The sequence below is a fragment of the Emydura macquarii genome, unplaced genomic scaffold, assembly GCF_026122565.2.
Source record: "Emydura macquarii macquarii isolate MOO-44397 ecotype Brisbane River unplaced genomic scaffold, CSIRO-AGI_Emac_v2 contig_1254, whole genome shotgun sequence".
NCBI classification, from domain to species: Eukaryota; Metazoa; Chordata; order Testudines; family Chelidae; genus Emydura; species Emydura macquarii.
In genome coordinates this window covers 10,184,327-10,211,989 of record NW_027131391.1, presented here as the reverse complement: position 1 = coordinate 10,211,989, position 27,663 = coordinate 10,184,327, and the positions used below count along the sequence as shown (strand labels likewise).

The window sequence follows — 27,663 nt, the reverse complement described above, 5'->3', positions numbered from 1 at the left end:
CCATCTGGAGCCAGGGCCCAGCCAAATCCTGCCACCCCCTGCACAAGCAGCTGGGGGGAACCTGCCTTTGTATTGTGCCCACTTGTGATCCCGGCCATGGATTAAACGTCTCCCTGAGTCGCAGCATCCCTGGCGGTCTGCTTGTGCTTCCAGAGCTGGCTGAGCTGGCACCAGTGCCGGGCATCGGCTGCAGCTGGGATCGCAGCACCCTGCAGCCCATCAGCTGCGCCCTCGCCCACAGGCTGCGCCAAGGGGAAGCAAAGGAAGAAGCGGTTTGGTGTGCGGTGCCGGCCGTGCCCGGCAATGAGAGCAGCCAGCAGCCTCCCCGGCCTTTGTGAAACTTTATTGCTCCAGCCAAGACCAGCGACAGGCCAGCTCCATGGCTCAGCTTGGGCCAGGCAGCAGGAACTTCTGCCGGCTGTAAGAGGTGCCCTTGGCTCACACAACCCCATCTCAGCGCCTGCAGTGAGTGGGTGAGGCTGGGAAGTAGCTGCCGGGGGTGATGTTGGTGGTCTCTGGGTGAATCCCATGTAGGCAGGTGCCATCATGTCTGCGGCTGGGGGGTCCAGGAGCCAACACCTTGGTAAAGCCGCTCACAGGGGAAGGTGGAGAAAGCAGGTGACACCTTCCAGGCAATGGACTGGGAGCTAGCAGGTGCCTTTCCTTGGCTAGCCCTGCCCTCTGCTCGCCAGGGCAGCGCAGCCATGTGGGGGCTGATGTTCTGGCTTCCCAGCCTGCTGGTGACTTAACCCCCACCCCAAATGCCCTGGGACTGCCTGGGATGATGCGACAGCCGCCTCGGGGTCACGTGTGGCAGAGCTGTGGTTTCACGGGACACAAGCATGGATCTCACCTGTTTCCCAGCATCCCCTGCACACAGCACTAGCACATGGTCTGTGGCACTGGTCCGTGCTGCCCCGGCGCTGGCCTCACCTTCCCCTATTGCTGCAGGATCTGTCTATACTGGAGCTTTTCTAACTCCAGTGAATCAGTCCCCAGTTGCCCATGCTAGCATGGCCACTCCCTGCATGTGAGTTCCAGGAGCTGGGCTAAGCCCAGACAAAATCATAAAGGCTGAGCGAAGATCTAGCACAGCCTTAGCAAGGCAGGGACGGGTCAGGCAGAAAACAAGAGACTGGAGCATGTGGGGGCCGGCAGGAGAGAAGGGGTGGGGAAGGTAGGAGACACCCTGCCACAAGTGAATCCTCTGCACAGCCCAAGCCAGGCAACTGCTCTTCCTGTCTGGCACCCCACTCCCACCACGCATGCTCCTCTCACAGCCATTCCCCACAGAGCCCAGGCCCCAAGGCGATCCCTACAGTGCTCCCACGTTTGGGGTAGAGGGTGCAGGCTAGTGCTTCCGGTAACAGGCTTGGCTCCCCTCCTTCCCTGCAGGCCTGGTGATCTCTAACCCCATTGGTTCATCTTGGTGCCGCTAATTACTGGGCCCTTTATTCCGTGGTGGGAACGTGTGGCGTGGCTTGCTCTGTGGGAAGCAGAGGCTTGTGGCAGGCTGGCCTGCTCTCTGACGTCACCACAGCCTCGTCCCCAACCTGGCCTCCGATCAGCAGCGAGACGGCCCCCTCCACTCGGCCCGTGGCTGCCAGCGCCACCACCGCCTGCTCCATGGGGAAGCCCATCCTCTCCAGCTGCTGCAGCCTGGGGAGCAAGGGGGAGAGAGGGTCAGAAACCTTCAGCCTGGGGGTGGGGGCATGGGGCCAGGTGGGGAGAACTCGTGCATGTTTGGTGTGGATGCTGGTGGGATGCCCACACTCCCACATGACCATGCATGCAATGGCGCGGACACCCGCCTTCCTATCCATCGTGTGGCCCGTGAGGCCGCAGTTCCTAGTGTGCAATGCTCTGCCTGTACCCATCAGGCACCAAGGGCTGAGCCAGCCCGATCTGGCCAGGTTGGCATAAGACCTTGGCAGGGGGAGCCACAGAACACGAAAAAGCTGTGCCAGGACCTGCAGCCCAGCAGAGACAGGAGAGACAGAGGGCATGGACAGCCCACATGGCGCTCTCAGGCCCAGGGGGGTCCCGGTCCCACCCAAAGAGCCCCCAATCAGGGGTCTGGCTTGGAAGCCATGTGGGCTGAAGGGTCTGGCTTCTGTTCCACACTGGTCACTAAGGGGTGTCCCCTCCACCCCGTGGCCCGTCCCGCCATGCCCCTTACCGCAGAGAGGAGACTGAGGATTTGGAAAGCTTCACTTCACCCATGGCAGCCTCGAGGCTGGCGTCCTGCAGGGAGGCCTGGATCCCGGCCTGCAGCAGCTGCTCATCCAGCAGGGCCTCTCCCAGGCCCAAGAGCGATGCCCCAGGGTGCAGGCTGGGGCTGCCCCGTGGGGGAGGGCCCCCAGGGTGGTCTGGGAAGCGAGCCAGAGGGACGGATAGGTATGGCGTCCCAGAGCCCTGCCAGTGCCCCGGCCTCTCAGCAGCCCAGGGAGAGCCAGACATCACGGCTAAGGACTGGTCTGAAAGGCCCCGCGGGAAGGGCGGCTGGGCAGAGAGTCCTGGAGACCTGGGAGTCAAGGAAGGAATTAGAGGGGACTTTGAACAGACAGGGAGGGGGCAGCATCCCAGCCCATCACAGGGGGCTATCAGGGTGGCCCCCAACTGAGTGGGGCTCAGGGTGGGAACTTTCCTTCATCAGAGGGCTGGGGGTGGGGAAGTGCCCTGATTCTGCAGAACAAGCACTGGAGCAGATGCCCCCTAACTCTAGCAGGGACGTGTTCTCAGGCTGGGGACGCCCAGTGTCTCCCCACATCCTGCCCCTGGGGATCCCACCCCTAGGTCTCCTTGTTATGCAACCCTAGGCCAGAGTGACCCAAGCCACCGCCTCCCTCCTTCCCCTCTCCAGCCAAGCTCTCCCGCCGGGCACCCCAGAGCGCTCACTGCTGGGTGAGCCGGGGGCGGGGGGGGATGAACGGCAGTAACTAGGGGGTCCCCAGGCCCGCTCAGGGAGAGTGGGTGAGAGCCAGGGGCTGTGAGCGGATGGTGTCTCCCCCAGGGACGCAGTGAACCCCGCCAGCCCAGAGCTGCTCCATACCAGTCCCTGCTGCTGGGCAGGATCCCCTCTCCTGGGGGCAGGATAAAATGGACGAAGCCGCTTCCTGCCAGCGCCCTGCAGATGGCCCCATCATGCAGCACTTCCAGGCGCCTCTCCGACAGCTCCAGCCACGAGAAGACCCCCGACCAATCTGCCGCCAGTTCCTCTGGTCAAGGAAAACATCCTCTGCCAGCCCCAGCTGGGGACGAGCTTCCTGGCCCCCAGCCCGGCTAGCTAGGAGCCGAATAGCCCAGGACTCTGGGCCAAATGCAGCCCACGAAGTGTATCATCCATGGGGCGCTCGCCTTCAAGGCAGGCTCCCTACCCTGCCATGCTTAATTCAGGTCCCAGCATGCATCATTCCACTCCGAGCTGGCTGCAATGCATGCTGGGATCTGTAGTCTCCATAAAGATGATGGCAGCCGCAACCTGCTCCCATTTTAACCTCATCAGATGCAGACAGCAGGTTCCTAATAATGCTGCCCTCAGCTGGGCAAAACTCCCCTGGAATAACAGCCAACCCTAGGCATGGTTAGCTGACAACCAGTGTGTACATCAACCTATGCCCGGGGCCCAGATCTGCGAGCATGAGCCAGAGCCAGCACCTGCAGAAAGCTTTCAGAAAGGCGAGTGTCTGAGGCCGTGCAATGGATGGCAGGTGCTCAGTGCAGAAGCGTGCCCCCAAGGGAGAAGAGTGGGATAGCGCCCGGGTTTCTGGGGCCTCTCACTCCTTTTCAGCGAGACATGAATGTGTGATTAGTGCTGGTGGTATGACAGCCTTGGACGCCAAGCCCGGTGTCCACAGCAAGATGCTGGCAGTGCACCTGCGCCCTGACCGGAGGGAGGGGAAGGAAGGATTCAGCCTCTACAGCCCAGCCAAGAGGCTCAGTTAGTTGTTGGCATGGGAGCTCTGTGATGTGGGGGCAGCGATCCACTAGCAGCTGGACTGAGACCCAGGAAACGTTTTCCCCATGGGACACTGAAAAGCTATCAGTTGGGAAGGACTTGCAGCGCCGCCCGGCCGGGGCAGCCTCCAAACTAGAGATGCCTTCGGGATGCAGAAGATTTTTTAGCCCAACCCCAAAGCAGGGGCAAGCTGTGACGTTAGCTATCTGCTTACTGAGTGGACTGCTTTCTTTGCAATCTGAGCTTTCATTTAAAAGAGTTATTGGCTGAATTGTGACCCCCCATGTCCACAGACAGAACCCCCCCCACCACTGACTTCCGTGGAGTCACATCTGTGGGGGCCGGGTGGAATATTCCCCAACGTTTCTGGCCTGTTTGTGAAGGCAAAATAGTGTCGTGCTTCCGAGTCTGCAGCCAGGCGTGGGGGGCAGAAGGGGGCTGCTCCAGTGGACACTGCCCTGCGACTTGCTGGTGCTGCTGCCCCAGGCACGAGATGCACGTGCTTTGCAAACCTCCTGGCTGCCAGAGCCGTGTGAGTGATGCTTGCCGCGTACACCCCACTTGATGTCCCCGCTCACTTGGGCACAGCTGCAGCAGGCTGCACCCGCTGGCTCCATTGGCCCTTCGCTGCCACAGTCACCCAGGGATAGTCGCTACCTCCCCAGCTGTGGCTAATTAGCTGACCTGCAACAGTGGGGATAAGAGGCTGCAGGCCAGGCAGAGGGTGGCTGTCGGCGAGGCGGGAGTGACTCTACATCGGACACAGATTGACGAGAGCTGCCTAGCGAGCAGGTTCTGAAGCCCCGGGCTGGAGGTCCCTAGCCAGAATCCCTTCTCCTACATGCGGTGAGCTGGAGGAGAACTGGACTTGCTTAGGGCCCGGGAGGAACGTGACACACGGTCTGAGGATAGCTGGAGTTGAACTAGAGGGTCAGGAGAGCAGAGTCTTAAAGGGCTGGTGCACTTCCCAGGGACCTGAGGCCAGGAACTGGGGCCAATCGAGGGGTGGCAAAGCCCCGTGCAGTCCCACCCTGTCCCTCCCCTTCCTTGGGGTCCATTCCACAGGCCAACCAATCTCACCAGCTTGCAGGGCCTCCCGTGCTCCCCTTCAGGGCCCAGTTGGTACCGTGCCAGGCTGGCGGGGCCCCAGGAACACCTGCCCGTCAGACAGAGGATACAGGCCAGTCCTGTGAGTGCGCCGCTCAGCTGGAGGAGGAAGGGGCACTCGGGGGAGAGAAGCTGGCAGAGCGCGAGGAGCAGCCAGGGCACGGCCATCGCAGGAACCCGCCCCCAGGCCCCGGACCGGCTCCTCCGTGCCGGATGGCACCCCAGCATGGCCAGGTGGACCGGAGTGTAGCCGCTGGCAGCACCTGCTGGAGGGGCCCAGAGCCCAGCCAGGGCGAGGTAGAGCAGGGCCGAGATCACCGCGCTGAGCAGGGAGGCGTGGAGGTAGCGCAGGGAGCCCTGGTGCCGCTCCTGGTGCCAGCCCAGCAAAGGGAAGAGCAGCAAGTTGAGGAGCAGGAGGGAGGGGTCCGTGTGGCACAGGCAGTAGGTTGCCAGGCGATACACTGGGGAGAAGAGCAAAGGATGGCCGTTAACGTGGGACTCCTTGTATCTACCAGCCTTCTAGGGGAGCCCGGTGCCGGGAAGGACACAGCACGGGCTTGGCCTGACCAGGTCTGGTCCAGTCCTCTCCTCCTCCAGTCCACACGACAGCTACTGCCCTCCATTGGTTTCATTTCACAGCACATTTACGGCCCTTCGCGGCTTCTCCCTGCCCCACCGATCCCCTCTTCAGATAGGTCTACACTGGAGCTGCAGGCACAATTCCCAGCTCAGTGGAGCTAGCACGCTAACCTCTTCTCCCAGCTCCCACTGGCCTGTCCCCACCAGGGACTTGTTAAACATCCAGGCATCATGCGTGCGAGCCTGGAGCAAGGCTACGCTCTGAGGGGTGGGTGAGGGTGAGGGTGAGGGGCAGGACCGGTACCCACCTTGGAAGTGTCTGAGCAGCAGGGCTGGCTCTAAGGCCAGACTCTCGCAAACCCCCATCAGCCAAAAGAAGCCAAGCAGCAGCATTAGGGCAAAGGAGGCAAATGGGGGGCCCTTCAGCCCCCACATCCACGTTAGGCGTCTCCTGATCAGCATCACCTCGAGAGAGGAGAGACGGCTACACCAGGGGCATCCTTGACAGACCCTGCATTTCGGGGGAGTTGGCAAGGCTGGCAGAGGCGACCGGGGCCTGGGAGTTCTCCGCACTCGGGGACTGTCTGTGGGGAGAAGGGGGGATTGAGTCTCCCAACGACACGAGCAAACCAAACAAGGCCAATGAGGATGCTTACCCCAGGCTGTGCCCAGAGGCAGGCAGCCCACCGGGATCCGTTCTACAGGGAACAGGGAGCTCTGACCAGGGCACCCAGCATGTCCCCTCACAAGGAAACAGGAGCCTCGAACGTGCCCAAACTGCACCCGGGCCCCGGTACCTGAACCAGGCGCCCTGTGCTGAGGTACGGCCCTCTTGCAGCCCTGTGCTCGGCAGGCTGCACCCTGGCACCCGACACGCAGGTACAGGAGGGGAGCAGGCTGCCCTGTCCCTTTGATCCTTGTCAGCCTGGGAGCTGCGGGCAGCGTGAGGGTGCCAGTAGCCCTGCGGTTTTGTGGACTCTGTACAGAGCAGAGGCTCAGGAGCGGGGCTACTGGTTCCCAGGCGTGGGCTGTGATTGCGCACAGCAGTTCCCAGCCTGCAGGGCACTCGGAGCTGTGCAGACAAAAGCCTCATGCTAGGCAACAGAAACCACCCGGCAGCCACCCCTCAGTGCACACTGCCCAGCGGGCGAGCACACCTCCCGCCCGCCCCACCGGCGCGGCTGGCTCAGACACAAGACAGCAAGTGGCTGCTCTGAAGGCTTGTGTTGCAAGTAAATCCCGCAGCCCGTGAGCTGGCCCAGTCCCCTGCTCCAGTGTCAGGGCCAGACTGCCAGCAGCCGCCCCGTCCCCAGGCAGGAGCCTGGCCTCATTTCCCCAGCCCCTGGCTGCGGGGGCCTGTTGCTGCAGGGGGCTTGAGGAAGGTGCCCAAGGCGGGTGCCAATATTTTGGCCTGTAGGATGGCATCCCTGCAGGCACCAATACCCAAAGGGGACATAAAGGGGAGCCCAGTATCTGGGCCTGGGGGAAGGGGAGCGGGTCGTTTCCATGCGCTCTTTGCTCTGCACGGAGGTTAGCTGCAGCCCGGTCTCCTCCGGGCAGCAAAGCAAAGGGAGGTTCCCTTGGCCCTAGGACGCCCTACCTGTGCCGCTCTGCTCTGCTCATTGCTCGGAGAGCCCTGGGCTCCAGGACCGATCGCCTATTGCCAGCTGGCCTCGCACTCCTTCCCCGGCTCAGGACTGGCTGGGCCCCGGCTCAGCTCGCACTGGCACAGGGGGGAGGGGGCCTGCTGCGCTGCTCGGAGGGGCCGGGCCGGGACTGCACCACGCAGCCATGCCGCTCGGCTCCCCTGCCCGAGCCAGGCCCTTTCTCTGGGCTGCATGCTCGGGCAGCCAGGGAGCGTCGGGAAAGTGGAACCCTTGCGATGAAAAGCAGCATCTAAGCGAGCTCTGCTCTGGCCGCGATTGCGGGGCAGGTCTCGCTGGCCTGTGCTGCAGCCGCAGGTCGGTCTGCAGGAGCCCCATGGGCCCCCTGGCTCGGGCTCAGTGCATCCAGAGGTGTGCTCTGGCCTGGCCACTGAAACCCTCAGAAAGTCCCCACGGCAGATCCTCCCTCTGCCCCCGCGACTGGGTTTTACCAGGAATCGAACTGGTCTTGCTGCTTGTCCCCCACGTGCACTTGACAAGGCAAAGGTCACTTCGGCTGTCTGGGTGGCACTGGGCTGGCCTGCTGTGCTCGGGGTGCTGCTGGTGGTTTGGCAGCTTCCTTCTGATGCGCTTACCATTTTTGTGCTGTTAGATTTTGCGTCTTTTGCTAGTTGCTCTTCAAATTCTTTTCTGGCCTGCCTAATTATATGTTCAAACTTGATTTGCCAGAGTTTATGCTCCTGTCTATTTTCCTCAGCAGGATTTGAGTTCCAATTTTTAAATGATGCCTTTTTGCCTCTAATGTAGGCTAAATGTTTAATATGAGCCTCTAATATGGTGTTTTTACAAATTTCCCATGCAGTTTGCAGGCATTTCATTCTTGTTCCTTTTAATTTCCGTTTAACTAGCGTCCTCATTTTTGTATAGTTTCTTTTTCTGAGCTTAAATGCTACTGTGGTGGGCTTCTTTGATATTTTTCTCCCCACAAGGATGTAAAATTTCATTACATCATGGTTGCTATTACCAAGTGGTTCAGCTATATTCACCTCTTAGACCAGATCCTATGTTCCACTTAGGACTAAATCAAGAATTGCCTCTTCTCTTGTGGGTTTCAGGACTAGCTGCTCCAAGAAGCAGTCATTTATGGTGTCTAGAAACTTTTTTTCTGCATCCCATCCTGGGGTGACGTGTACCCAGTCAATATGGGGATAGTTGAAACAGCCCCATTGTTACTGAGTTCTCTGGTTTTGTAGCGTCTCTAATCTCCCAGAGCATTTCACAATCACCATCACCATTCTGGCCAGGTGGTGGGTAGTGTATTCCTTCCTAGGGCTGTACTCATGTGAGATGTTATGCAATTATATCACTTAGCTCATGATTTTCATATAATTTGTGCATGACCATAAAAGCGTCGTCTGAAGGTCAATACACCCCACTCTGAGCAGTTGCACGGGGTAGGTCACAGAGCTGCACAAAATGTGGGTGATGTGGCCGCTGAAAGGTAGCTGGGGTTTATATGAGCGGTGAGAATCCGGCGGGGTGTCTGGGTGGAAGGTGCCAGTGGCAAGAGTGGCTGGCTGCAGGAAGCTGGATTTGCAGAGATGTCTGGGTGGGTGACTGGGCTCTGGGAGGGCCCAGCTCAGTGGTGGGGAAAGTTGGGGGTCCAGGTGTAGGAAGAGGGCATTGCTGGGTGGTGTGCAAGCAAAGCAGCAGGGGTCTGGCTGCAGGGAGCAGGCAGCACTAGAGTTGTGGAGTGTCTGTGGGGGAGCTGGCTAGCTTGGGGAAGAAGCTGGAGACAGCTCGGGGAGGGTAGCTGGTGGCTTTAGGGGACATCTGGCGAAGACGCTGCTTTTGTAAGCGCCGAGGGTTTGCGTCCCAGTGCTGGGGGCAGGTGGGACAGATGGTGGAGCTGGACTGGCCTGTGGGACAGGCTGGCTGGCAGTGGGTGGAGGAGCCTGGGGTGAGAACTGAGCCCCCCCTTCTCTGTCCCTGGATTCTCCTGGCTGCTCCTTCCCGGCTCAGATCCAGCAGGGCCCGGCCCGGCCCAGCCCGGCCCGGCCCAGGGGAGCAGTGGTTGAGGGGTGGCTGCACTGCAATAGCAGCCAGTCAATCCTGCAGTGCCAGCCGGCTGGTCAGCATGGCAGTGACTGTAACCTATGGGTCAGTGCAATAAATACAATCTTTGCGGGCAACTTCCCCTTCTCCGTCTCCCCCCATGGGCGGCCCCAGCACGGTCACTGCCTGACTCAGCACCCGGGAGTCTGGGGCTGCTAGCTCGGCCCCAACCTCTACTGAGCCTATTCTGCGTTTCTCTCTAGAGTGTCTCTTGTACCACGATCCCTAATTGTGGTGGACTGAACCATTCTCCACCCCCAAAAGGGAGACATGCCTAGAAATAAATCTCCGGGGCCCCTCTCACCTCCTTTGCCAGGCTCCCGGCTGATATATGCTCCCTAACTGGGGGAGGAGTCTCCTACCGTTCGGAGCGTCAAGGGGAGTGGGATTAGGTGGGACTGCGGGAAGGGAAAATGTAGTTAGTCCCCCCCCATTCGGAGTGGTAGGAGCCGACGTTGGAAAGGCTGCGCATGCGCAAGAGCGCGCGGCCAGACGGACGTTGAGAGAACGAACTACGACGAGGAGGAAGGCGAGAAAATGGCGTCGACGGGTGAGTGGCGGGGCCGGGCCGGGCTGGGGGATAGACGGGCTGGGCTGGGCCGAAGCCTAGCCTCGGGGGAGAAAGTCTCTGCGCCCAGGGATGAGGCGGAGTGGATGGGCCTGGGGCAAGGGCAGGCCCCGCAGGCCCCGCCAGAGACCCTCCCGGGGCAAGGCCGGGCCGGCGGGGGGAGGGGGTTCTGGAAGCTTCTCCGGGCGGCGGCGGGGCCGCGTGTGACGGGGCGGGCGGGCGGCGGGGGGGAGCCGGCGGGCGGGCCGGGGGGCAGAGGGCTGGGCCGGGCCGGGCGCCGCTCCCATTGTGTAACGTTCAAACGGGCGGCGCGCGGGCTCCCCGGGCCCGGCCACGCGGCCTGCCCAGCCCTCCCCTCCCCCACCCCGCCCCGGGCCCGGCTACGGGAGGGTCCGCGCCCCGCGCTGGCTGGGCCCTGCGCTCTGCTCTGCTCGCCGGGCCGGGCCGGGCTCATCCGCCGGCAGCTCGCTCCGTGTCCCCGGGCGGGGAGGGCCGCGTGGGACTCGCCTCGCCCGCCCCGCGCGCAGACAATGGGGCCGCCCGCGGCGAAGTGACGGCGCGGAGTGAAGAGGGGAGGCCGGCCGGCCCGGCTGGGATCTGCGCTGGCTGCCCCCTGCCAGCTCCGCCTTGGGGCCTCCCCCCTGCCAGGACGCGGCACCCTCAAGCCCCGTGACTCCGGCGCCCGGCGGGGACTAGCCCGCCGTGAGTTCTGCTGGGGTCCTGCCAATCCTAGGGCCAGATTTATACAAATATTTAGGACCCTGGCAACTCAGTGCCTTTTAAAAGCTGGCCTTTAGCCACAAGGAGGCCTCACGTCCTTATCTCTCCAGCCTTCTGGGGTGTGTGGTGTTCTCAAAGCAAAATGAAATGGACCGTTAGCAGTGTCCTGACAGTGAAGTGGCTCACTTCCATACGCCTGAAAACTGCTGCGAGCTCCAGTGTTCAGTAGACGTGTGCTAATTACAGCCAAAGCCGCCTCTCTCCTTCTGAGGCTGGAGTTGTAAAATGGATGTTCTCTACCAGTGCAGGCTTGGACTGTGTTGTGATAATGGAGGTTGGGGCTCACTAGACAATGAATGTCCTAGAAAATCTTTACTCATCATGAGATGTTTTTTTCTTTTAACTCTTTCAGATTTAAGTACTCTGCATGCTTCTGGCCAAAAATGAGAACACCTGTATACTTCAGTGTCTGTCACCTAATCTGTAGATCCTCTTCAGCAACAAAACAAAACACAAAAGCCATTCCACTGCTAGTGCTTTAATTGGTTATAACAAATAATTTTTGAAGGATGTCTTTACAGTATAGCACAATTAGTGAAGAAATGATAGCATTTTTTTGTTGTGGTTAGATTGAATACCAGTACTATTTAGATGGTACAAAATGTACAAGGCATTAGAGTATTCATTATAAGTCCCATCTTTTATTATTATTGTCACAGTCAAAGTGAATTCTTACATTAATATCCCCTTGTGTAATGTTGAATATTTACTGCTCCTCACCTGGCTTGACAACTTCTCTCTCTAGGATTTAGCTTTAGTAACTATTGTTATTGCGACTGCTTTGCAAATCTCAAAATACAGAATGTCCAACTGTGAGAGTCAGAGCTGCTCATGATGTAGTTTAGAACTGAGTCTGAGGGTTGTCTTTAAGGACGTTGCTTAAGAGGGGATGATCTGAAAGGGTGGGGAGCACAGTTCTCCAGTGTTGCCCTTCTAAAGTCCCTAATAATTCTGTACAGCTATCATTTTTTATGGCAAATGAGTCACCTGCATATATGTTCTTAAAACAGAAATGTTTATATTAGATATAAAATTATCTCTAAAAAATAAAAATGATCTTTTAAAAAGTTAAGGGTTGATGGTTAGTGCTAATATAGGTGCTTTCTTTTACTGGCTTACCATCAAATTAATTTCCCTGGATACTGATCTTTACCCATCTTTCAGACCAAGGAGTAAGTGATTACACGAAAGTGCTGAAATGCCAAGATCTAGGAACAGTTGTCTTGAGTTGTAGGGTGTATATTTACAGCCCCATTTAAGAAAAAAGAGGAGGTGAATATCAGTTTTGTTAATATAATTATATGACTAAAGATCTTGTGCAAAGTACACATTTGGAAATTAAGTTAGCACATCAACAACTTTTAATCAGCAAGTTATGTTGCTGGGATCACAAAACAAGTAGGATTAAGTATTTGATTACAGTAAAAGCAATGATGATTTAAACTTGTGTATCATGATGGAAGAACTGTAGTTCTGTTTCTACTTGTTAGTCATGTAATGCATTCAGTAATTGTGTAATGCAAAATGCTGAGGATTTCCTAAGGAAATACAGCTTTAACTGCTGAGGCTCAAGTTTTCTATAGAAGAGTGGGAAAGGAATATGGATAGGGCCATTACATTCACTCTCCACATTAGGACTAAATATTTGAAGTTCATTTTAAAATCTGTTTTGGCCTAATATGGTTCAAGCTAGAGCATTTTTAATGTGGATTAAACATTTACACCTAGTCCATATAGGCTGGCTAAACAGTGCAAAAATTGTCTTCAGTAAACGTTTACTGAGCCTGATTGTGGATGTGGTCTATATAGCAGTGAAAAGATAAGCAAACAGATATGTCATGAGACCTTCTGGAGAATACACCTGGTTACACTATTGTTCAGTTGTGTAGGGCAGATGGTAGATTAACTTTTTCTGGGACCTTAATAAAGCCTGGTACGGGCAAAGGCTTTAGCAATGTTTGGGAATATGTTTGAGTCCATCTACACTAAACTGGAATTGCATTGTAGGTAATGATCCTTTACATGATATGGTTATTGGTTTGGTATCCTTTTTGGCAGAACAGTACCATTCTTGGAACTGCTAACAGTGTAAATAAATAAATAAATAATATAGTATTTATATACAAAAATTAAGTATATGTATACAAAAAGTATTTCTTTACTTGCCTCTTTGTCTTATATGATGACTCATCTGAAAAGACTAAACCTGCTTCAGTACACTTTTAATTTAAACATCTTGATTCTTGCAGTTCATCTTTAAAAATCAGTACAGTAAAGATGTTTTAAATGGAGATTTCTAGAGCTTTAACACCAGAAAACAGGGTGGATAATGCATTAAAAAAATCAGATATTTTTATTAAATCTGATCTTTATTTAAATTAATGCAAATTTCTTTTTAAAATAAATGTTTAAAATTAAATTTGAAATTGACAACCTATGTTGATGCCTAAATTTATTAGAATATATTAAAATAATTTAAACAAAATCCCCAAAAATATATTAAGCAGTGTGTTTCGATCGGTGAATAAAAACTAAGTGTACATAGGTTGAGGTCTACCATTTCTGAAATTTTGATGGACATGGTAGTCAGTCAGTTCAGTTCATTAACTAATCAGTTTTTAATTTAATTTTTTTTCATTTATCCAGCACAATTTAGGTAGTTTTATTTAATATGAAATGCTGGGTTTGTGCATTCTTAATTTAATTTTAATTTAATCCAAATACCACTTGATACAAATCATAAACAAAAAATTAATTGTCTGGTAAAAAGTTAAGCTATATAATTGCTTAAATAAATGCGTATAGCTTCAGTTGCTCCTCCTGGTTACACTAAATTTGGTGCTTTTTTGCTAAAGGCTATAATTAGTTGCAAGTCTCCATATTTTAATGGTTATGAATCAATGGGAATAAAGCTATCTTTAGCAGAATAACTAAAGTGCAAATGCAAAACACTATTACATTGATTATTCAAATCAAGGATTCCTGCTTGCTGATTTAGATCACTGATTTAATCAGTGCACCCTCCCAGAACATGCAGTGCTGAAAGTTCAATTAATGTTTTTTAAAAAACTGTGTTTAATGATTTATGTTCTTCCATGTGTACTAAATTCTCTTATGGCTGCTTTTCAGTGGGTTTCTGGCAGGTAACATTTTTCTTTGGAGAAAACCAGTGAAGCATTTCTTTGGAAGAAAACACAATTTTACGTAAATGTTGCAAAAAATTATAAATAGATCAAACTTTAGGCTTATCGACCTTGACAATGTCGCTTTAAACTAGAGTTAAAGCGAAACTCTAGAAGATTGGAGCTCCTCAAAAAGAAAAGGCATTTAAAGGAAAGTGTCACTAACACCACCATGAATAATGAAATAAATAGTTACTAAAGAATCGTGTGAAGGAAATTGTCAAAATGGTTTTAAAAAATTGTACCTATCGTTCCATTCAGTAAAGGAGGCTGTTTTTTCTCTGGGAGCTGCTAGCTTAGTGCTACGCCATTGTATTGTTGAGCCTCATGAAACAGAAGAGGACTGAAGATTCAAGTCCCATTGAAATAAGATATTCTGAGATGTTATTACAATTAACCAAAATATTTTTCTTATTTAAAATGTTCATTAGTCCACGTATGCTAGCACAGTAGAAAAGGGAAGTTAAAGACACATTTTATAATCTATTGCATTGTGTGTATATATATCTTACTTGATTATAGAGACCTAATTAGTAAAAACACAACATCTTAGGTTGTTTAAAGAAAATAAAAGGGGAGATGAGGTGGAAAATAAGTGCTCTAACCGAAGATAGTGTAGTAAAGATTCTCAAATTTGGGGCTTCTTCTGAGGCTCAGCTCACTGTTGTTGGGGTAGTAGGTTGCCTGTCAGTGTCCTTCCACCTAGGAGCAAGAGGAAGGAGAGCTAGGGACTAACCAGCCTCATCTCACCACATAAATGGTGGCCATATGTACATATGCTCCCCAGCTGCAAGAAGTACTCTCAGAAGTGTTGAGTATGTTCTTTGAACAAGAGGGCAGCAAAAGGAAGACTGAAAATAGGGAGATGGGGATTATGAGTGATGTGGGGCATGTGAACAGATTGTGAGAGTCTATGCTGGTCAAAGGAATGGATGGAGATAGACAAGTGGAATTGGGGATGGGGGGTTGATAGGTAGAAAAAAGGGGAGGAGGAGAGAGGAGAGTTGGTTAGGCATAAGATAAGGTGGAACAAATGTGGAAGGAGGGAAGGAAGTTAAGTAAATAGCAAGAAATAGGAAAGGAAATGGTGAATACTGAGGTAAAGGACGCAATGCAAGGTATGAAAATGTGGAGTGAAAGAAACACTGGTATTGCTGATATTAGATCAACTTTAACTATTTTGTTAAATGGGTGTTTTAAAGACTGAAATGTTAATGCATCTTGAGCTGAGAACAGGCACACATTTTAAATGTCTATAAGGTGGAGCTGAAGAATTGGCTTCAGCAAGTTGTAAATTTTAAAATGTTGAATGTCAAAATATTTAGAAAACCGGTAATGCTAGAATATAATCTAATTTGTGTGATCTCAGGATCTTAGATTCTTCAGAGAGCAATTTAACATATTTGGCTCTGAATTGCATCAAATGGCAGGTGTTTAATCTAAAAATAAATATTTGGTGAGACTATCTACCCCATGACCCTCCCTTCCCAATGCAATAACTTTATTTCTTCCAGCTGCAAAGTGCAAGATAGGATGTAGGCTGGTCAGAAGTTATCACCCAGGCCACTGCAACTTCTTTTCTAATGTCTTCCCCTTCAGAATCCCAACTAATGTCTGAACCCCCCAACAGCAAAACCAAGATCAAAATGGGAGGGGAAGAAACTATATGATTAATTTTATTCAGGATTAAATGTGGATGTGGTAAAGGGGTGGGAAGTAGAGATCTGAAAATTGTGTCGCTGAGGGGTCTCTGGCTTTAAGAAACATGAACCACTGATATACAATGCAAATACTAAGTTTTTATATTGAACCTTTGTTTTTTCAGTGCCCCACACACTTCAATTACAAGAAACTAGAAAAGCTAGAAAGATAAATGAAAGAATTAAAGCAGATTTCTATAATCCAGGCATAACTGAATTTTGCAGTTTTCAGCTAGATTTCTCAAATTTTTTTATTTTTGGTTTTCTTGCTTAAACTATCTAACTCTGAGGTATTGTCAAAATAAAAATATGTTCCCATTTGGGACTACTTGAACTTTTGCAAGGAAAATTGTAGCAATATCTGGTCCCAAACTGCATTCAACTAAATTAGATGCCATAGCCTGGGTGGCTATGGTAGATTTAGAGAATGCATGGTTACAGAGAGTTGGAACAATTCCTGATCTTTCCATATTCTGTTAATCACACTTTCCTTACCCTGGAAGCATTTGAAGGTAGTAATTTGTTTGGCAACTAAGAGAACCTGATTGAGGAACTTCTGTCATCACTACCGCTTGCTGTAGATTTTAGGCTTTCTGTAGACTCTAGATGTCTGAAAGGCAACTAAAAACACTTCATAACCTTGAGTGAAGGTTTGCATTTATGATCCATAATCATTTGAAATATAGCATTGTCTTTGATCAGGTGTATGGTGTGGGTGGGAATCTAAATACTCATTGCCAACTGAATATCTTGAATTTTGACACAGACTTTTAAACAATCTTCCAGTGATTCATTTTCTGCCTTAAAAGTCAAAATACAAGGAGTACATAGTCTATTTTAGCTTCTACAACTTTGAATAGTTTGGAGAAAGGCCTCCTGAAACTGACTTTGTCTTAACAGGCACAGTGTTTGTTTTGCCTTTGTTTTTTAAAAAAGATTCTGCTGCTTCAGTAGCCAGGTGCTATCGAAGGTGACAAATTAAAATAGGGTAATCTGAGATTGCTGGAAACAGCAGGTAACAAAGGGAATTGGTTTTTGCTTCCAAACTAAAATATTTAAGTGCGTTTACCTTAAGCACCTTTGAAACTTTGATTTCCAGTAGTTTATAATGGTTTCTCCTCTTCCAGGCAGCTGGAGGAAATTCTGGCAAATACACTCTTATGCCATTAATTATGGTATTAGCGGTCTTTGTCAACATTCTTATTCTTTTTTTCTTTCCTGCAGACTATAGTACCTATAGCCAAGCTGCTGCCCAGCAGGGGTAAGTAACTTATAGTCACCATTATGTTTTAAAGGGACATACACCTCTTTAAAGAAGTGTAGGTATATGGTGTTATATTTCTTAACTCATCTATATAATTGTGTGTGTGTGTAAATGGATTCTACTCTTTCCTTTCAATTAGATCTTTTATATTATGTTATCCAAGAACTACAACAAAAATAGTTTGGTAACATTGAAAGTGTCTTGGGTAAAGCATTTATTATACAAGTCAATAGTGTATATCTGCATTTTAAAATTTCATTCCATTCCTTTTATAGATACAGCGCTTATGCAGCTCAGCCAGCTCAAGGTTATGCACAGACGACCCAGGTAAAACTTGGGACGTTTTCAAAACAGTTACTGAGTCACATACGTACTAGTTAACTAAGCCAGACTTGACCATCCATTGAATAACCAAAGAAAAAGACTAAGCTTTAATGTGAAATATGTCATTGGAAGTTTTTATGATGGTGTTAGATTGTGTAAAAGGCTTCCTTCAGGGGACATCAACCTTAAAATCTGGAACTGTTCACTTACTTTTAAGAATTCCTTAGCCTACTGCTATAATTGAGAGAGAATAATTCTTGGTGTGTATTTAATGGTGTCCCTGTTTGTGGATATTTCATTCAGCAGTGCAGGAGAGAGAAACCCATTAAAGTAGAGAGATGCAATTTGCAAAATTGCAGCAGTTGTTGAAGGAGAGGGAAGAGAATATACTTTAGGTACAGGTATTATACTAGAAACAGTTAACTGAAATTGCCTAGATTTCAGGTTGATAATCCTCAAAAGGAAACTGAAATGTTTGGGTTTAAAAAAAAAAAATCTGGGGGATCCAGATTCTTAAAACAATTCATCTATAGATACAGCTCCAAATGCATTTTAAAGGAATACTGAGTTTCCTTCTAAAACTGTAGTTTAGGGTTGTTTTACTACTGACATCATTTGATAACATCACTTTCCAGGGAGCTGCATGCCTTACTCTGCAGCAGTAAGATACCAACTTTTGCAGGAGAAATACAGCTGCAATCTTGGCATTTGAGCCTCCTTAAACAGTAACCTAAACAGTAATTTAATTTTTGTTTACATAATTGCATTGATGAAAAATGACTTTGGAACTACATAGAGTATCCATACTGATAACTTCTTTCCCCAAATAACAGAATAGCAACAGATTAGCATTAGTAAAGCCACCAGTCTGCTACACTGGATGTTGTATACTGAACTTGTTTCTTCTTTAGTTTTCTAAATGGTTAGAATGTCAGATTTTATATAAATTTTTTTTTCTTCTAAGAAGTTTCTTAACTTAAAATGCTCATTGATGTTGAAAAAGAAGACCAAGGCCTCACTAACACCCTGTCTGGGAAAGCAACACAACTCAAAAGCAAATATATCATGTTACTTTTGCAGCCTTCCCCAACTTCTGATCTGCTGAACTTCCACAAGTCAGGAAAGCTTGAAATGCTTTTACTAGGCCTGTATGTTCTTTTAGGGTTTGCAGTTTTTGAAGTCAGTGAGACGTGTGGTCCTACGTCACGTAAGGCTTGACTTCACTGCATCTTTAGCTTGAGGTATAATTTGAACTTTGCCCCTAATCCCCACACAGATCACTAGTATGGGTAGGTGGTGCTTTAAACTTGGTAAGTGGCGGGCTGTTTGAAGCTCTAACTAGTAATGCAGTGGGGATGCAGCAACTCAGGTTACAACGATTCTGCTGCTAATCTAATCAGTCTGCTAGAACAGTCACTGTGGGTATGTCTACACTGCAGCTTGAGCTGGCATGCTAAAAATAGCAGTGTGGATGTTGCAGCATGGGCGGTGGCTCAGCCTAGTCACCTGCACTCGGACCCAGGGGGTCAGGCAGGTTTGGACTTTGGTGGCTAGCCCCAGCGGCCACCCATGTTGAAATGTCCATGCTGCTATTGTTAGTACACTAGCTCAAGCGGCGCTAGCACGAGTCTGGCTACACTGCAGCTGGAACTGTGCCTCTCAGGCTGGGTAGACATACCATGTGCTGCTAGTCACTCTGTAGCTCATATGTTTCCCAGTCTGGTTACTGGAGCTAAGCTAGCTCAGCGGGAGTAACAAGCCCCCTTAGGTGCTCTTGAAAATCATGCCCTCAGGTATCTAAATATGAGTTTATTAGGGCATCTACTTTTGAAAATGTTCACAACAACCTTGTTAATGATTTGACAGTCTTAAGTAACATTTTCAGGGTTAACACTGAAGGCATTTTGTTTTGAAGTGGCAACATTTTATTCCACAAGAAAAGTTTTTATTATTTAAAGTGTAGTTTTTAGCCCCTGAGGCTGCATACACTTATTCATATGGTTAACTTTAAACATGTGAGCAGTCCTATCATAATCAGTGGGATTATTCATGTGGGTAAAGTGTAAGTGTTTGCAGGATCGGGGGCTTAGTTTTCAGTATTTTGATTTGCCTCTAGGGGTTACCCTACCAGTAGTTACATTTAGAAACAACATTTATAGTTTACTTGATTATAAATTTTAATTTAAAGATGCAATAACTGAAATTAGCTCTACAAAGCCCTCAACCTAATTTAAATCAGTGTTTTTAAAACAAAAATAAATTGGTTCAAATTGCTCCACATTGCTGCCTATTTACTCAATGTAACCAAAATGACTATGTATATATATGCATCTATATAATGAAATAAACTGATATCAGTGCTTGAATTAAATATATATCTTCTTTGGAGCAGGCCTATGGGCAACAGAGTTATGGAACGTATGGACAACCCACTGATGTCAATTACACGCAGGCTCAGACAACTGCAACATATGGGCAGACTGCATATGCAACTTCTTATGGGCAGCCTCCAACAGGTAAGAGCCTCAACACTGTTGCATGACTTTGGTTTTTATTGGGGAAAGAACTTAGTTAAAATAGTCTACTTATCTATAGTGGGGCATCATGGCCTAAACCATATTGAACAATCAGGGCAGCTTGGGTGTGGAAAAGGTTTTAGTCTTCCTATAGCCTTTCTTTTAGATAATGCTGATTTAGGTCTGGTCTACACTGCCGACAAAATTCAATGGCAGTGGACAGGAGTTACGCAAGCTACACCGAGTAGCTTGCGTAACTCCCTTCGACTTCATAACTTCCATTTAGCACGCCATCTCCGCTGCGCAGACAGGAAATGCGTACCCATCAATGCAGCACTGCACTTTTCGGGGAGGTGGTTTTATTAAATTGACTTCCAGATTGATTGAGCGTGTCTTCACTTGCCACTCAGTCGAACCGGAAAAATCGATCTGACGGCAGTGAATTTGCTGCAATCAGTGTAGACATAGCCTTAAAATCATGCTGAGATGTGGGTGGGATGAATGCCAGGAGGAAACATACCCATTTAATCTTTCATGGAATGTTTCGGGTGCTGGTTCATGCTGTGGAATTAGGCATAACTACAGAATGTACTTCGTTTAAAAAAAAAAAAAAAAAAAGTAAAGCGTGAAAGCTGTGTAACAGTGCACGTTGGGAATGTGTACTCTGGGCATCTCTTCAGTTGCTTGAAAATCAAATTGGTTAAAGTGACTGTTTGCCTGTTCTGATAGTGTACCCTCTACTTTTTGTCTTGTGCTTTCCACAGTAGAAGGGACCAGTACAGGTTTGAATATCCTGCTCACTCTTGCATGGGAAATGCTGTTTCATCCTGTCTAAACTTGTGATGTTAACCCTTTAGATGTTTCATTTGTTTTAGCCCTAATAACATCACATTAAACACACAATACTATTGAAAATTTGCTAGTATTTAGTGCCATTTATAAGTTCCATGTATATATGAGTGCCATTCACAAACTCCTGAGTGCCATGCTTGATGGATAAAACTTTCCAAGCAGTCTAGTGACAGCTGTACCAAGATGTTCCAGGTGAATATAACCCAGCTGTCTTTACCATTTCCTAAAGGGTAAACAGCATGAATAGACATGTTCAGATGTTCTGACCACCACCTTTGCATGTTCCATGTTATGTCTATGGGTTTCCAGTTCAGACATATACTTGACATCTTCATAAATTATTTCAGCCTGTGCTTTTTAAACTGGAGTCTTGCTCATAAAAATACCTTAATGTTTTTAAAAAAAACCCAACTGATCCAGAGAGACTTGATCCATGATTTGAAGATTATATTCTGATGCACTTGGTTTGAACCAGGAGGAGTCCATGCAAAAATGTAGTCTATCTTCAGCCGAGGGAAATCATGGCTACAGTTTTATGTGGCTCATTCTTTCTTTATTTAAAAGTAAACTTAACCTGTAGTGGAATGGAAACTTCCTAAAAGTTCCCTAGAATGTCCAGGACATACAGATGGTGCTTCTACTAGTATCTGAGCATAGATTGTAGGTAATGGTGGTGGGTGCGTTACGATGGAAAATGTGGAGGAAAAAATTACTCCGTAATGTATCAATTGTGTAATACTTTACCATCATTTTTGAGGGGGGAGGGTTTCTTTCTGACAGTAATCCAGTGCCTTGAAGAATGAGAAATGATAGCTTTTGTAACTTGTGCAGCTCTGGAAGTGATTTGTTCTTGGTTCAGCGTTAGATCAGAAATCATTAACAGAATATATTTGTAGACTTAAACTTTAAAAATCTCTGGTAAATGTCTGGGCCCTTTATTCTGCTGGCACTAATTGTGCAGGGGCTATAGGAACAATAATCTATACCAGATCAAATTTTTTGCTTGCACCTTGTTTAGCTCAGGTGTACATTTACTGGGTGTATAATAATAGATATTTTTCCTATACTGCTTCCTCACACATCCAACCAAAAACGCCACTTAAAAGTTAGGGTCAGATGGAAGACCACATAGGTCCTTAAAGTATGATTTACATTAGTTTGTGTGGCATGTTTTCCTGTCTTTATCTTTGGCAGAACTGCTTATATAGCTACTTAAATGCACCTAGTGCCAAGTTTAAAAAGTTACTACACCATCCTCCCCTAGAAGATTCAGAACCATCCAAATGTGAACTAACGATAGTACAGTTTTAAACAACCAGAAACCTGTTAGGGGCCTACTCCAAAATCCATCAAAGATATTGTTCAGTATGCAAATCCTAGTTTTTCTACTAAATAAAACATGTAGTGCTGTAAGGGGGACACAGATTAACACCCTAAAAAGGATCACATTTAGACTTCTGGTATTTACAGTTAAATTGCAACTTAATTTTCTCTAGGAGCTGACTTTGTATTGCATAATACTATTTAACAATTATTTAAATGGTGCTTTTTTTTTTTTTTTAATTGTCTATTTTCATAATTCACTAAAAGGCTTTAGGATGATTGCCAGGGAAATTCAATCCTGTGAAGATACCTCTCCAGTCCCCTTGAAATACCTCTGATGCAAGGGTGTGTCTGTAGGAGTAGCAAAGCTGGTTCTGCACCATGATGGTGGCCCAGGCTGGGGTTATCTTAGCCTGCATAGGGTCGTATTATAGCCTCTGAATAGGGAAGGCTCAATGAATCTCCCCTTTGTCCCAGCCTATTTGGTCCTGTATGGCTGGCTGGCACTTATTTGCACCTTGGTATATATCTGAGGTGTGAATTAATACAAAGGTTATCCACGTCTTCCGTACTGTTACCCCATTTAAACAAGTTTTTGGGACTCCCTTTCCCCTCTAGGCATAAAGGTTGGGAGGAGGGTTTGTAACCCTTGGAGACCTGTTTGTGACCCTTAGATTGATAATTATCTCCTGTGAATAACCAAACCCATTCTTTGTTTTTGCCCACTGTATCTTAGTAGTATATATGTCAGTACTTACATTATATATCTTTATATTGATGGCCTACCATAATGAAGAATGACTCATTATACAAAAATAGAATGGATTGTGGACATAACTTGTATGTCTGTGTTCTCACTTATGGTAGATTTACATACCCAGTGTGTATTAGGGTTCTGCACAAGCCTAAACTCCGTAGTAGCATGGTGTAGTGGCTGTTTAAATTAGAGAGAACTTTCAAAACTGCTACCACCTGACGAGAAGTCAGCCATTTCATAATAAATCCTTTTAAATCCAGTATTTTAGCAGTGTATTCTTTGAGGGCTGAATCCTTCCCTCCTAACACAGAAAGAACTGCTATTGATGTGTGCATTTTGCATGCAGAAGGCTTGCAGGGTTGGATCCCGTGAGAGGAATTGGAGCCGGCTAAGGAATATATCTTTACTGGGCTGACTAAAGCAGATGAAGTTGTTAGTTTCTTTTTTTCTGTCTGTCTGTGCTGGAGACTCCAAAAAATTTTAGGAGTGTTACATGGTCTAAATGTTCCTCCTGAGTGGAATCTAATGCTTCAGAAAGATACAACTCTAATTGTTTTGTGTTATCCTAGACTAAGATGATGTTCATATGAAATTAGAATTTACAGTAATAGGTTCCTAAATCACTAACTATTTACATATGGAGTCTTAAATATTAAAAACACTTTTACAAGTGAAATGCCAAGACTAGATTTCACACGTTTAAAATTCAAAGTTCTTTTTCGTAAGACAGTTAATGACTTGCTGACATCTGGCACTGTGCAAACTGCTGCATGGTTTGGGTTTAGGTTTTAATAATACTGTGAAATGTGCCAGGGAAAAGGGACCACAGTTGGAAAGATCTAGGTAAATCCCTGATCCTGCAACAAGTTCTCTTTGGGTGCAAGACAGGGATCCAAGTGCATTAGTTTGCAGTGAAGTTTACCTCTGACCACTGGAAAATGACTTACTGCAAAAACTTGATGTAGGCAATGAGCAGTCAGGGGGTTAGTTGTTTGGAATTGGGTCCATCTAACTTTAGATATCAGCCAGTCTTTGTGGAATGCTTTTGTGGCTCATGTTCATTTTACTGAGAGTGTTTGAACTGAGTTTGCACAACACAAAAAATTGTGTTCATTGTACACCATTCAGCACCATCCCATTCGCCTTTTTTTCCTCATGAGCACACTTAGGCTTCAGAGCAGGGATTTGCTTTTCAGAAGCACTCTAGATGAAAATTGAGTAGCTAGAATATTATGAAAATCAAATATTATTTGCTTCCCTATAGAGGGAGAACAAATACCTGTACTTGGGCTTTTCTAGTGTGGCTGAATTGTAACAAGTGCAATTTAAAATGCTGGGATTCATAAGGAATGCTTGAAGAGTTATTAATTATACTTGTGGCGGGGACTATTCAAAACGTTGAACCGATGTTGGTTTTATACTTCACCAGTGTAGCTGCTTTGTCATGTGCTGTGAGGTAGCTTCCTTTGCTCAGTTTAAATACTTCATAAGCTAGTTAAGAAAGGTCTGGATTTTGTGACAAGTCACCTGTGTAGCATAATGAGTAGTGAAAGCAAATTCTTGCATTTTGAAGACACTGAGGATGAAAGGAAAAGATGCTGACTAGTAAACATTACTGTACTGGAGATCATTTCCCCTCTGAACATCAGGCAGTCAAAAAGAAAACTCCAGTGTAGTTAGTCTGAACACTACATGTGAAGTACTCTTATTTGTAATTACAAGTGTCTTAAGTATAATAAAATTAAACAAATAAAAAGAAAGATGTTATCTTAATTGATGTAAAGTATGAGTGAGATAATGTTTTCCTGTTAGCTAGCCTTGGGAAACAAAGTATCAGTTCTATTTTGCAAAATATTTGCTGGACATTATCAATAAAGAGCATCTCCCACTCACTAAATGGAAATAGAAACAATGATAGATATTTCTAAAAAGACATTTAAAAGATTTGTTTGTATTAACTACTGAATATTTTTACTTGAGGTATATTAAATTGCTGAGGTCTTCCTTTAGCCAAAGACAATAGCATGTTAAAGCAGCAGAAACCATTCGATTTCTTGGCATGTTTCTTTATCGAAATACCTCTTTTTGAATTAGTAAAGTATGCTGTTCAGCATATTCCTAAATGATTTGGAAAAGGTAAACAGTGAGACGACAAGGTTTGCAGATGATACTAAATTGCTCAAGATAGTTCCAAGTACAAAGCAGACTGCGAAGAGTTACAGAAGGATCTCACAAGACTGAGTGACTGGACAACAAAATGGCAGATACGAAATTCATTGTTAATAAATGAGATAATGCACATTGGAAGACGTAAGCCCAACTCAACTATACATACAAAATGATGGCATCAGAATTACCTGTAACCACTCAAGAGAGATCTTGGAGTCATTGTGGATAGTTCTTTGAAAACATTCACTCAGTGTGCAGCGGCAGTCAAAAAAGCTAACAGAATGAACGTTAGGAGCCATTAGAAAAGAGAGAGATAAGACAGTAAATATAATGACATTATATAAATCCATAGTATGCCTACACCTTGAATACTGCATGCAATTCTCGTCACCCCATCTCAAAAAAAGATGCATTAAAATTGGAAAAGTTACAGAGAAGGGCAACAAATTATTATGGGCATGGAACAGCTTCCATATGAAGATAAATTAAAAAGACTGGGATTGTTCAATTTGGAAAAGAGACGACCAAGAGGGGCTATGATAAAGGTTTATAAAATCATGAATGGCATAGAGAACATGAATAAGGAAGTGTTATTTACCCCTTCACATAACGTAAGAACCAGGCAGCAGGTTTAAAACATACAAAAGGAAGTACTTCTTCACAGAATGCACAGTCAACCTGTGGAACTAATTGCCAGGGGATGTTGTGAAGGTCAAAAATGTAACTGAATTAAAAAAAGAATTGGATAAGTTCATGTAGAATAGGTCCATCATCAATGGCTATTAGCCAAGATGGTCAGAGATGCAGCTTCATGCTCTGGGTGTCCCTGAGCCTCTGACTGTCAGATGCTGGGACTGGATGACAGGGTATGGATCACTCGATAATTGCCCTGTTCTGTTCATTCTCTCTGAAGCATCTGGCATTGGCCACTGTTGGAAGACAGGATACTGGGCTAGATGGACCATTGGTCTGACCCAGTATGGCCGTTCTTATGTAAGTGCAAAACTAAAGTTCATTCTTTACATTTCAAGAATTACTAATGATTGCAAGTACATATTGCTTTGAAGGTAACCTGTAAAGAATTCTTAAAAGTTAGCCTTATGCCTTTTCTTTTTGCTGTATTAAGGCCTAAAATGGCTGAGACTTTGCTAAAAGTTTCTGTAATTGGTTTTTTTACTTTAAAAATAACAAGAATGTTCTCTGACTTCCCTTTTTTTGGAGTACTTTCTGTATGTCTCCACCTGTATTATATATGTTTTTTTAAAATTAGTTATTGAAGTTAAATAGTTGTAAACAAACAGTCTTTAGAGTCTGACTGAGAAGACATTCCCCTCGGTCACTTAGCTTTTGTTCTCATAACTCCAGTGATGTCATTATTTCCCTAGTCATTAGCTGGACCTGGAAAATTAGACTGGAATTTCTAATGTTAAAGCAAAAATGCTGTTTGTGGGGAAAAAATTCCCAGGCCTTCATATGCTATGAGTCAATTTTCATTTTCAGGTTACCTGTATTACATAGTAAAAGTAAAATCAGTAACATTTGTAACCTCTGGGTAAGAATCTCTGAAGAAGAATAAAATATACTATAATATATTAAATCTGAGTTGAAAGTCAATCTGACCAAGCTTTTATTTGTTCTAGGTTATACCACCCCAACTGCCCCCCCAGCTTATAGTCAGCCCGTTCAGGGATATGGCACAGCTGCCTACGATACTACTACACCCACAGTTACTACCACCCAGGCTTCTTATGCAGCACAGTCCGCGTATGGCACCCAGCCTGCCTACCCAACCTATGGGCAGCAGCCAGCAACGTCTGCACCTGCAAGGTAATACATATTTTCATTTATTTTTTCTTTTTAAATAAGGCTTTCTCTTTTGATGAGAACAGTTGGCCCTTGACAGGTACAAGAGCAACACCAAACATTCTTGGGCCCACTCCTTTTCTTCTCTGTGCATGTGCCTGTCCTCTGCATATTTGGTTTCAGCTTTGCTGCAGTTCTTCCCAGGCACTGCAAAAAGCTATGAGGTAAAGTGTGTACATGACTTCCTTTCTCTACCCCCTCCCTCTCCAACCACCCCCAGGACAGGTCTCCAGCAGTGTTACTAAGCTGTTGCCTAAGACAGGAAATTCTAATGACTAACAGAACAGTGTTGATGCAGTGTTAGCTATCAAACTGTGAGAAGGAAAACTAGTGGAAAATTAACACTTGTATGATCTTCCAGTTATGGGGTTACTTAAAACAATAGTGTTGCCTAGTATGTCTTTTGGGAATGGGTGTACATGTATGACTTGAGATACAAAATGTCTTCAACATGTTTGGCCCCTGTTAACAGGCCTCTTAGTTCAATTGTATGTTCAGCAAATATAAGATTTTCTAAAAAGAGGGTTTAGAACAGTTGTATCTAAATCACATTGAATTTTAAGCAACACAAGCCACCAAGTGGAACACACCAAGCAACACATTGCCACCAAGTGGAAAAGCTGATCACCAGTTTTTTACTAGCATTTACAAGATAATGCAAGAAAACCTAGAGTGAAATGGCTGAGTTAATTGGTTCTAGAATGTTATCTGTCTGGGGCCATGCTGGAGTCGGTTTAATTCTAAGTTATGTGCTTTAGATTTGAGATTGCACCTGATTAATAAGGTAAAGGGGAGCTGAAGAAGAATTGTATTTTTAATTACTGTTAATAGGTAGCCTTTGATTTCTCTAATAGTGAGGGAAAGTAGAAATTGTCAATCAGAAAGTAAAAAGTCCTGCATTTAACTAGTTAATTCTACCTACTTTCATAGATGAAACTAAATCATTTGATTTGAAATTAAAATACATTGGACTACCTAATGGCAACTTTAGGTCATAAATTC

At 46.6% G+C, this 27,663-nt stretch overlaps 2 protein-coding genes across 5 annotated transcripts in view; one reads left to right on the top strand and one right to left on the bottom strand.

Annotated features, from left to right (window-relative positions):
- Positions 1–358: 358 nt before the first annotated feature.
- Positions 359–7,437, bottom strand: RHBDD3 (rhomboid domain containing 3). Of its 2 annotated transcripts, XM_067550261.1 has the most exons (6): positions 7,245–7,437; positions 5,953–6,228; positions 5,137–5,526; positions 3,053–3,203; positions 2,180–2,524; positions 359–1,659 (listed from the first exon to the last, which is right to left on the bottom strand). In XM_067550261.1, the coding sequence occupies exons 2-6, from the start codon at positions 6,104–6,106 to the stop codon at positions 1,452–1,454; spliced, it is 1,248 nt and encodes a 415-aa protein (XP_067406362.1). In that variant the 5' UTR covers positions 6,107–6,228; positions 7,245–7,437; the 3' UTR covers positions 359–1,451. The 2 variants fall into 2 exon arrangements, with proteins under 2 accessions (XP_067406362.1, XP_067406363.1); XM_067550262.1 differs by lacking the exon at positions 7,245–7,437 and having other exon boundaries at positions 5,953–6,331.
- A 2,317-nt stretch (positions 7,438–9,754) lies between these two features.
- EWSR1 (EWS RNA binding protein 1) overlaps positions 9,755–27,663 on the top strand; it is a 29,483-nt gene continuing 11,574 nt past the window's right edge. For 2 of the 3 annotated variants that reach the window (XM_067550259.1, XM_067550258.1), the window contains exons 1-5: positions 9,817–9,913; positions 16,818–16,854; positions 17,133–17,184; positions 19,574–19,697; positions 26,439–26,625. In XM_067550259.1, coding sequence (XP_067406360.1) covers positions 9,901–9,913; positions 16,818–16,854; positions 17,133–17,184; positions 19,574–19,697; positions 26,439–26,625 — 413 coding nt within the window. In that variant the 5' untranslated portion in view covers positions 9,817–9,900. Of the gene's footprint in view, positions 9,914–16,817; positions 16,855–17,132; positions 17,185–19,573; positions 19,698–26,438; positions 26,626–27,663 lie in introns of all 3 variants that reach the window. The other variant, XM_067550260.1, reaches the window with a different exon arrangement.

Bases quoted from the DNA above. Each gene is read 5' to 3' on its own strand.
- RHBDD3 (XM_067550261.1), bottom strand. From the start codon at position 6,106: ATGCTGATCAGGAGACGCCTAACGTGGATGTGGGGGCTGAAGGGCCCC. The intron at 5,527-5,952 runs GTGGGTACCGGT...TCTTCTCCCCAG, and splicing joins GCTGCTCAGACACTTCCAAG to TGTATCGCCTGGCAACCTAC. The intron at 3,204-5,136 runs GTATCCTCTGTC...AACTGGCGGCAG, and splicing joins CGCACTCACAGGACTGGCCT to ATTGGTCGGGGGTCTTCTCG.